General features: G+C 38.4%; 2 protein-coding genes across 3 annotated transcripts; one reads left to right on the top strand and one right to left on the bottom strand.

Annotated features, from left to right (window-relative positions):
- Window positions 1-1,152: 1,152 nt before the first annotated feature.
- Window positions 1,153-6,184, bottom strand: rrp9 (ribosomal RNA processing 9, U3 small nucleolar RNA binding protein). 2 transcript variants are annotated; one of them, XM_062415764.1, is made up of 15 exons: window positions 6,025-6,184; window positions 5,475-5,554; window positions 5,260-5,372; window positions 5,109-5,176; window positions 4,797-4,838; window positions 4,572-4,698; window positions 4,333-4,457; window positions 4,133-4,225; window positions 3,910-4,010; window positions 3,689-3,823; window positions 2,932-2,994; window positions 2,661-2,818; window positions 2,357-2,436; window positions 2,166-2,239; window positions 1,153-1,306 (listed from the first exon to the last, which is right to left on the bottom strand). In XM_062415764.1, the coding sequence occupies exons 1-15, from the start codon at window positions 6,085-6,087 to the stop codon at window positions 1,204-1,206; spliced, it is 1,425 nt and encodes a 474-aa protein (XP_062271748.1). In that variant the 5' UTR covers window positions 6,088-6,184; the 3' UTR covers window positions 1,153-1,203. The 2 variants fall into 2 exon arrangements, with proteins under 2 accessions (XP_062271748.1, XP_062271749.1); XM_062415765.1 differs by having other exon boundaries at window positions 2,673-2,818.
- Window positions 6,185-6,434: 250 nt separating this feature from the next.
- LOC133977773 (uncharacterized) lies at window positions 6,435-9,894 on the top strand. The gene is made up of 6 exons (XM_062416049.1): window positions 6,435-6,666; window positions 6,963-7,139; window positions 7,230-7,386; window positions 8,367-8,542; window positions 8,743-8,971; window positions 9,101-9,894. The coding sequence occupies exons 2-6, from the start codon at window positions 6,984-6,986 to the stop codon at window positions 9,298-9,300; spliced, it is 918 nt and encodes a 305-aa protein (XP_062272033.1). The 5' UTR covers window positions 6,435-6,666; window positions 6,963-6,983; the 3' UTR covers window positions 9,301-9,894.
- Window positions 9,895-10,111: the final 217 nt, after the last annotated feature.

Raw genomic sequence — 10,111 nt, 5'->3', positions numbered from 1 at the left:
ACTAATTGGAGTTTCCTGATATTAAATTGTAATCCCCATATATATATATACACAAACTACCTAATGTCTGCCTGGTCTGTTTTAATTGGTTAAATGTGCATCAAGTAAACTTGCAGAAATCAACACTTAAATGGAAATTTCATTTTCAATATGTTAAACTGTGAAAGTGGAAAATATATGCCTCCCAGCATTTGTTATGTACAAACTATCATCCCAAATAAAAGTGAGTTTCCAACACAAATATGAAGCACTGAAGAGGACAGTAACACTTCTGACGAAGCCTAAGGGGACACCTGCAGGGAAATTGAAAATAGTGCAAATGCAACACTGAGCACGCTTATCACTGAAACATTTCTACAGCAAGTTAATTGTTGCCTCAGTTATATTTTAATGAGATGGTGTTCCTCGGGTTATTCTAACATATCACTATTCTCAAGGTAATTAAAGGATTTCAGCACACATTGCTTCTGTAAATTCCATCCACTGATACTTACAGTCATCTCACAGTAATGTGAACATCTTGATAGGTGATCAAGACACCTTTATGCCTCTAAAAACCTTGCAACAGCATAAACACTTCTTCTGTGACAAAATAAAGGATTTGGAAAACGGTGGATGTGTTCTTCAAAACACCTTCACCTCAAAAAGAAGTGTTTAAATAAGTTTAGTTGTACAAGTCTTGAATGGAACAGTTGCTATTCATACTTTAAAAAAACATTAATTAAAGTTCTCTACCAACAGAGATAAATGATTCCCCCGTTGAGTTTAATTTTACAATTGGCTCTGAGAGGCTGACAATGACCTACGAAGAAGCAGTTACCATGACAACGAAGGCCAGGGTTAAACCCAAACTTTTGCTTCTTAGACTGCCTCTGGTGATTTAAACAAAAGTGACGCTAACTTTTCCCTTCATATACTTTCAGCAGAATTATTTAAAAAAGAAAAAAAAAGAAAACCATGATAAGAGTAAGAGAGCAGTCTTGGTCAGGATGTAGACACTTCTACCAGACAACCTCTTCTAAAAAAACTAAACAAAACAAAGAAAAACAGCCAATTCCTGATCAAATCACTCTGCAAATGTGTTTGGTTTTATTTTATTTTTTTACAAATAAGACTTATGCTGATGTATAAACAACAACATGATACTCAGGATGTTTTTAAACCTTTAATTTACAAAAAAACAAAAAGAAACTTAACAGTTCACTATTTGGTAATCTTGGTTTCTTCTGGATTAGGTGGTTTCCTTTTAAGAGGAATAATGTAGATCCCATTCTTGGCCTCTTTTAGTCTCCACCATCGGCCCAACCTGCATGAACATGAACATAGAATCAGAGGATGGATAGAAACAGATCATCATTACACACAGAATTCAAACATTATTTAAAGTAGACGAGACAAGTGATCGACTCTGTTGCCACTTCCGGCTGAAATTATGTTTCAAACTGATTCAGCAACCAGGGGTGAGGAAGTCTACATGTTAACTAAATCATACTAGTTATCAAATTTCCAGTGGTGCCTCAAACATTTGTTTCCCCATCATCTGACAAAAAGTACTGGAAATCAAATAGGGACTAATATCATAGCTATTTTAAATATTGTGTACGATCACGAATCCAAAACAGAACACATCGATCTGTCAAATTTGGATGCAATTCCAGCCTTTCCTGGAAATTATTAGTCACTTTAGCCTTCAGGTTATGTTCAGATTGACAGCTCTGTTTGCTGTATTTAATTTCTTTAAAAATGACCATTGAGTGAAAAAAAAATTCAACATGGTGTATCAGGTGGCAAAGTTTTAATTATTTTTTCTGGTATGGAGGAGATTGGAGTATTTGCTGCATAACATAATAAATAAACATCCCTCTTTATGAGTCATTTTTCTTTTATTTCCATAAATGAATACATCTGACAAAATAAGATTTTCTAACACCTAATGCACATTACATTCCCAATGTTTTGAGCTTCCTTCAATCAACACTCATTTTCTCACTCATGGGCCACCTAATTTCAAAAGACTATCACTTAATAAAATCAGACAGCTGAGACTGCACTAAACCTGAGATGGACTAACACTGTCATCTAGTGGACACTTAATGCAAGGGAGACCGCTTTTTTAGGAACTCCACAGACAGTTTCTATGGAAACATGACCAATAGTTCAGTTACCTGTGCTCCTGTCCAACTCCTGCCACCAAGAACTGCCCAGAGCTCGAAAACTTCAGGCTGTTGACAAACCCAGACTGGTAGAGAAAGCAGCGGAGAAAAAGAAAGTGGAGGAGGCAACTGTTAGCTGCCACTAATTCATTCTACCTAATCAAATAAGATGTATTTTAAACCAAAGATGACTAAGAGCTTACCACTGGCACACTGAACAGAGGCTGCAGCCCACGGTAATTCTGCCCACACTTCCACAGTTGCACCTGAGAGTTGTGGGAACCTATACAACAGAGTTATTATTACACACCAAAAAACATCCTATTTACATATAAACATAAAATGTACTCTGTGTGTGTGTGTAGAAATAAAGATGTGTGTTAATTATACTGAAGACATTTGCGTTTATACACCAAAAAGGTTTAATTTACGTATTCTGCACATAATAAATGTGTGTGTGCGTTTGTGTCTGTGTCTTAATAAAAATCTTGTTAAGAGGACTCTCACAGCCAGAGGCACCTGAGGCTACAGCATCGGAGTTCTGAAGCGCCGCTACCGAAGCTACCCAGTGAGGCTGCTCTAGCCCTGCATCGCCATGGCAACCATGAGCCTGCTTCACTGTACTGAGAGGCTTCTTCTTGTTGACACTCCAAAGGGACACAGAGCTGAGGTTGGTCGGAAAATTGAGAGAGAGGGCACAAAGGAGAAACATGAATGAAACTGTGCACAGCAAGATCCTGGAAAATACTACTTGAAAAAAATGCCACTGATGCCTCACCCATCATCAGCTCCTGTTATCATGTGCTCCTCATTTATGAGTTGGATACAATCAATTGAACCCCTGGAGGAAAACAGAATGATGAGTAAAGAACATATTGTTTTTCTTTCTGTAAGTTAACAGGAGCAGTAGGACACTGTATATGAATATTAGGACAGATATTATCAGTTGAGTCTACATTCACAGCAGAACAAATATTCATTACTCAAAACTATTCTTACTTCCAAAAGTTATATGCGCCATTATAAATCTTCAACCACGTGGAGAAATCATGTTTAAAGCGTTTTGACATGCAAAAACTAAAAGTAGCCACATTTAGACGTGGAGCAAGAAATCCCCCAAAAGCAAATTTATACTTCCTTCTGTCAGGGAGTACAGTACAAGTCACCTAAAATATTTTTTGTACTTTGGGTTGTATCAATACTTTTTGTACATGTTTCAAAGGTTTTGTTTTTTTTGCCTTCAAGTAATAAACACAGCTCTGAAATTTAAAGATCACCAGATCCTGGACCACTAAACAGTGAGCATATCAATCCCTGGTTACATTACAGTCAAACTTGAACTTTTTTGCTTTACATTATCGCCTCATTGCATGTTTATCATTCGTATAACCTTCACTTCTAACTCAAAACCAAAGGGAAAAAAACATAAAAAGACGTTTTAAATTCAGTGTGCTAACATTTGGACCCGACAGTAAACCAACATATCTAAACTCTCTGCTCCAACAAGCAAGACACAGAATCAGACAAAGACTCACTCGTGGCCGTGGAACACTAGCTGAGACTCCTCTGCTATCTTCCACACCCTCACAGTGCGGTCCCGTCCTCCTGCAGTCACACAGCACTCACGGCTCAGGCTGTCCAGTCCTGTGATGGCATCCTGATGCCCAAAGCTGTACAGATTTGTGTTATATTTACATGTGAGACAAAACCAAGTTTTGGGGAGTGAAATAAATGTTAGTTTGGGTAAGTAACTTACAGAGTTTCCACATACGCATTCTCATCCACATTCCACACCTTCACTGAGCGATCATGAGAGGCACTGTAAAGATCATGACTTCCCTTTCTGAACGAGAGACCCTGAGAAGGAAAAACAATTTGATATTACTAACAAGAAGACGACAAGCCTACTCTCTACACAACTATTAAGATAAAGAGGACAGATGTTATTGTGTCATGTGGGATAAAGACTGAGAACGTACCGATACAGGCCCTTTGTGTCCTGTGAATTTATACAGATGTTTACATGTTTCTGCTTCCCAAATCATGATCAGCTTGTTCAAGTCTCCAGTGGCCTAAAAAAATGATAAGAAAGTTGATTCTGTCACACTTTGGCAAGTCTGGTTCACATGTAAATGTAGACAATGAGGTATTGCTGATTTGCTGGAGGAGGAATACTCACCAAGTATTTTCCATCTGATGATATGGCCATACACAGGATGTGGGCTGTATGTCCAACATGGCGATCCTCCGTACCTTTCCTTCCTCCAGGTATCGTGTGCAGTTTCTTTCCACTCTCAACATCCCCTGAAGATTTAAGAAAAAAATGAATGGAGACAACCAACTATAAGTACATTTTAAGACGTATTTTTCTGACCTTGATAAAAATGGTGACTTTATGGGACGTCATTGTATACTTACATTTAATGATGGAGCAGTCTTTAGCAGCAGAAAAGATGAACTTCTCATCAGAGCTAATCACCAGACAGGTAATTGGAAGCTTGTGTCCTCTTAACAGCCTGATCTCTGAAGGATCTGGTGGAATGAGCTAAAAGACAGATAGAAGAAAATCAAATTCAAGCCAGTTTGTTTATAAAGACACTTGGCACACAGTGGAGATTTAAGGAGATAAATTCTCATACTTACATCTTTGGCAATAAGTCGCTGAAGTTTTCCCTTCTGTTCAAGCTAAGGGGAATCACATATACAGAAAGATCAATAACATAGACCTGTGTAGAGTGTGATTGGTTGATCTTAGAAATGAAAGGAGACAATAAAGTCCTTAAGTTAAAGTCAAATTATACAAAAAATGATCTCCGCTAAATGCAGAGTAGGGCAGCCTTGATGTAAACTGACGTGCAACTGACCCCAAAATTGGCAATTGCACCTACCTAAAATATAGAAAAAAATGTGTTGTTTCATTAATTTATTAATTTTTTGCAGAGAACAATTACTTACCACTTCTTCTTGGAGTCTTCCAGCAACCAGGTCCGTTTCAAAGGATTCTTCTTCAGCTTTATTTTCCTCTGATTGACAAAAGATTGTTTAATGAATATAAACAAGCAGAGTAATGTTAAACCTCGATGCCAGGTGGGTAGTAGATACTTACCATCTTCTTTTAGCTGTTCAAGGTAAAGTTTGGCTAATCTGAGCTTCTTCTCTTGTGGAGTCTCATCATATTCAACATCTTGATTGGACTGCCTCTTCTTGGCCTGTATAGGACTGAACAACAACCACCAACACTTTAATCACAGTAATGGATTACTTCTGAGCTCATAACACCAGGCAATCAATGCTTAACTCAACATTATACAAAAAAAATACCTCTCTGTCTCTGAGTCGCTGGAAATCTCTTCGTCGTATTTGGAATTTGGTTTCTTAACTCGCATTTTGTCCCCATCATGCTGCAGCAGGAGGGGGGGAAAGGGGTTAGTAAAGACAGTTATTTTCCTTTAGTTTCAAAAAGAAAAAACCTGCAGGGGTTGGGCTTAACGAGTGGGCTTTTAGGTTTCTTCCTAAAAGCCTTATCAATTTTAGTTGATATATCTGTTCATTATCAACACTATACATAAGTTAAACTTGGCTCAGAAAGAAGCATTCACTTACAATACTTGATAGTGCAGCTATAGTCAATTTTGGGATTTTTTATCGTTATCCTCAGTCATAAAGTGGTCCAAGCATGACATGGGACACCATTAACCAACATAATGTGAAACAAACTGGAGCCAGCGAGCATAAACTGTACTGACCATGCACTTTAAGAGGATTTAATGCTTTCTTATATTAGTGGCTGGCACCAGTTAACACACCATTAAGTCGTGTTAGCCAACCTGCTTGCTAGCTAACGTGGTAACTAACAGTCCAGCCCCCTTACCTTTCGTTTTGTCACAGCTGTATTTTTTCCCTTTTCCTTTGACTTTATGAAAAAAGACGACATGGTGAAACGCGACGACACTGCGTTTCAAAGTAAACGGTGACCGTAGTTTGAAGTTTAGCTTCAACTTTCTCAGTCAACACTGAACCCACATGGGTGCTCTGCAACCGAACTAGGAAGTTGACTTGGTTGCGAACCTAGGCGCTGATTGGTTGATATTCACAAGTAGACCAAGAAGTCCCGCCTTCTATTGAAACCCTGAATTTCTATTGGTCAAATTACGGATTTTGATGAGCAGGAAACTGTACTGGGCCAAAATACTTCCCTCGGGGAAGGAGTTTTCGCACCTTTGTTCCGCATATAATTGTAATTTTTTTTAAATCAAACCACACACTAATCTTTTACACGTGTGTACCATACACGGCAAGAGATAAATATGGGACCTGTATTTCACATATATTTAACAGCAAACGTTTTGCGCTACTGACAAAAATGAGCCGTAGTTGTATCAGGATCCATGTACTGCAGTACTGCAGTAGTACTACTACTTCCTCTACTACGCAGTATTTCCATTTACTGCGCTGTCTTTGTCCTCAGTGAGAGTCGTGACAGTTCATCCCTGAAGTCGAGCTGAACGTCCAGGTGAGGCTCATCTACCCGTTAAAACATTGAATGTCATGATGGTGTCATTGAATGTGTTGAAAGACAGTTAGTGTCACTCAGGGGCTCCAGCTGGAGGCTGGCAGGAGGGGTGGAGGGGGAGGTAGGGGGAGGCAGGGGGTGGGGGACGCACCGCGAACTGCAACTTTTCATGTTGGGCTCATATCAACAATGTAGTAAGCGACTGAACAAAAAGTTTCACTGAAAGTTTAACTCCATCCTGTGAAGAAAAAGCCAGACTTGATGCGAGGACTAACAATCCAATCTGCACTCCCCAGATTAGTGTATTGTGTACCCATATGCCACCAAAGAAAGGGACAGGAGCGTCTCCATCCCAGCCTCCAGCGAAGATGATGAAGATCGGCGCAGACACAGAGGAGTTTGGCGGCGATCCATCGGATGACAAGTACAGGTTGGCTGACGAGTCCAGTTACTCACCTTATCCCCAAAACGAGGTGAGAGATTTTACTGTGTGCAATAAAACAAAAACAAAACGTTAATTCCACATGTGCCAATGGTTCACCTGATATCTTCTTACTTGGCAGCATGATACTATTGATTTTGATGAAGAAAATGTTGCAAGTCCAGGCATCAGGACAGACACCATCAGTCTCCTCATGAAAATAGAGCAACTGCAGGCACAACTCAAATATGAACGCAGATGCAGAATATTGGCTGAGAGAGAACTGAGGGAGCTGAAAGGTGGGTGGAAAGAAAATATGACTCATTTATTAATTGATATGTTTCAAGAAAATACCTGTCAAGACCACTCAGTCTATTGACTATGATCTATTTTTAGCTGAGCCTTGAGGGCTGTAGCTGCCACTGAGGTCACTTCCTCTGACACATTTCAGTACATCTGTAACTTTATGTGGGCAGTTAATGAAACTAAAGGGAAGTTACACTGTAGGATTAAACACGTATTACACGTAATTGTTTTTTAAGGTTGACTTTAAAGTAAAAAGACTTCTTACTGATTTTAGACAACAAAATAATTAATTGGATAATAAAGGTAATGGTTTCTTTCACATGTCTGTAATTTTCTGAATAATGTCCAAGAGGCTTACTGGAAAGAACTGTGTTAATTGGTACTAATGTAGGGAAAACAGAGACCATGTTAAATGCCAGTTAAAAAATATTACTTAATTGCTCACGTAACCTAGACAGTCTTTTACTCAGTACACAGCAGGTCAGCTGATCATGCATACATGTGACATTTGCCTCCAGTGGCATATTTAAATTCACATTCCTAATGAATAATAAATTAATGTTTACCTGATATTTAATTGAGTTTTTCTTCTAATGACGTTCCCTATAACTAAGCACATTTATTTAGTTTTTTCAAAGGAAACCTCAGAAGAAAGTATTAGGAAAATACAGATTCAGGGAAAAAAATGTTTTGAAACTAAAGAAAAGGGGATTTGGTGTTCAACACCAAAATTAAATAACGATAAGGGCAATGTGTAACGATGGCTTTGAAACAGTTAGATGGGAAAAAAAAATTGAAAGAAGCACAGGGGTGTGCTGGGGGATTTTTGGACTCATGAGCTCAGTTTTTCTGAAATCCTAGCTGCAACTCTGAGCCTATTGGCTGTAAACATGCTGTTTAATCATCTTAAACATTTAATGAATAAACTTGCTCCTGCTTCAGCATTTCTAAAGATACTTGACTGTTTGTGCAGAGATGAACACTCTCATGATGCAGATGAGGCACACAACACATGAACTTCGAGTCACTCTGGATCACGTTCTCCAAGGAGGTGACCCAGTGGTTGCACCGCAGAACTCTCAAGATGAAGCAATCTCTTTCCTGTCAGAGTCTGATGCAGAGATGAGAGCAGTTCATAATATCCCGGAGGTCAGGACTCGTATACTACGTGTCTTCTAGTAACCGCACAACAACATTTTGTTATCCTAGGAGTTTTTTTGTCAGTGCTCCTGTTTCAAGCTTGTTTTTAGGCTCAGATACACTATATATACAGAAACTATAATAGACAGATTTACAAATTGATGCATCTTAAAACATCTGGTGCCAACATATTTCTTTTTTGGCCACAGGATGATATCAGCTTCCTGTATCTCGCTGAGAACCTCCGAGTACCAAAAAATCTTTATGAGCGCATCGCAGAGATTTCAGACTACAAGAAGTACACCTCTGCACTGCTGATGATGCTTTTTGACAGAGAAACTTTGGCCACACACTCTCTGCAGGGCCGAAAGAACAGTTTTAGCGGAGAAGATTGCCACAAGCCTCAACTCCCACCTGATATCTTGAGAAGCATTATTGGTAAGATATAGAGAACAACGTTAACATTATCACATTTTAAGCACACAGACCTTCTTTGTTGCAGCTCATGACTTCAGAATTTTATTATGCAAAATGGAGATAACAACTTACTTATGTTTTTTCTTTCAGATCATGTGGCTGTCAAGTTTAGCGTAGATGGCAGTCAAATAAAAACTGCAATCCGGACGAAGTTAAATAATGAGGACAAATTATTGAAGAAGAGACTGGGATTGGTTAAAATTGAAAACAAATCCATCCATGATCAAAACATGTGCCAAGATGTTTCACTCCTTCCAGAAAATTCTCAGTCTCCAAGTATAGACGTTTGAGTCTGGGAAAGTTTATTTCGGCCTTCATCTGATCACCAGTATTACATGACAAATTGCCTTTTTTAAATCCATGTTTAGTTTAATCAGTGTTAGAATCTAGTGCTTGAATTCAGTTGATGTTTAATATGTTTTAGGATTTTACTTTTTTTTTTTTTTACCACTCCCATTGTGTATTATTTATAAGAAAAGCGGTTTAACACGGTGACTAGAAAATGTCACATACTGTATTTAATCAGCAATGGTAAAAACAGTCAGGTATGCTTTGTTAAGTTGAATTACTGTGTTTGGGGTAGTAGGTGTAAGCTCACAGGTTTGTGAAGTTGTTCTCTGTCAAGCATTCAATCAACTGGCCTCTATGTATGTATATGTGTGAAAGTAGAACAATTGAAAATGTTTGAAAAATAGGGATGTCATTTTTTGTTCATGACAATCTGTGTATTACATCAGGTGACACTGTGTCTCTAGAATAGTTTTTTTCCCCCCCCATTCTCAAAATGTGTTGTGATAATCAATCTTCTTGCTTTCACAACATGTCTTACATCACTTTCTTTGTTGTGCTTCACAACGTAAGGGCCAATAAATTTAAGGAACTGATATACCTCTGTTTTCTTTACTTGGACCCTCTCTTACATCATCACAATAAATTACAATATCTGCTCTCATGAGAGTACGGTTTTGTTTTCCAAATATCCAACAGATGTCAGCACTGAGCCCTATTTCATGCCTGTCTGCAAGCACTGACTAACAGTTTTTGTAAATCAAGAAATAAAGCAATTCAAATCAAAGAAAAACTGTGAAATTGTGATTGAAT

The sequence above is a fragment of the Scomber scombrus genome, chromosome 3, assembly GCF_963691925.1.
Source record: "Scomber scombrus chromosome 3, fScoSco1.1, whole genome shotgun sequence".
In the NCBI taxonomy this organism is placed as follows: domain Eukaryota; kingdom Metazoa; phylum Chordata; class Actinopteri; order Scombriformes; family Scombridae; genus Scomber; species Scomber scombrus.
The sequence above is the reverse complement of the archived record's forward strand: the minus strand, read 5'-3'. Positions and strand labels throughout refer to the sequence as shown.

Excerpts from the sequence above, each read along its gene's own strand:
- rrp9 (XM_062415764.1), bottom strand. The coding sequence starts at position 6,087 with ATGTCGTCTTTTTTCATAAAGTCAAAGGAAAAGGGAAAAAATACAGCT. Across the intron at positions 5,373-5,474 it reads AGCGACTCAGAGACAGAGAG|TCCTATACAGGCCAAGAAGA; the intron begins GTATTTTTTTTG and ends GTTGTTGTTCAG. Across the intron at positions 1,307-2,165 it reads GGAGTTGGACAGGAGCACAG|GTTGGGCCGATGGTGGAGAC; the intron begins GTAACTGAACTA and ends ATGTTCATGCAG.
- LOC133977773 (XM_062416049.1), top strand. The coding sequence starts at position 6,984 with ATGCCACCAAAGAAAGGGACAGGAGCGTCTCCATCCCAGCCTCCAGCG. Across the intron at positions 7,140-7,229 it reads CACCTTATCCCCAAAACGAG|CATGATACTATTGATTTTGA; the intron begins GTGAGAGATTTT and ends CTTACTTGGCAG. Across the intron at positions 7,387-8,366 it reads AGAACTGAGGGAGCTGAAAG|AGATGAACACTCTCATGATG; the intron begins GTGGGTGGAAAG and ends CTGTTTGTGCAG.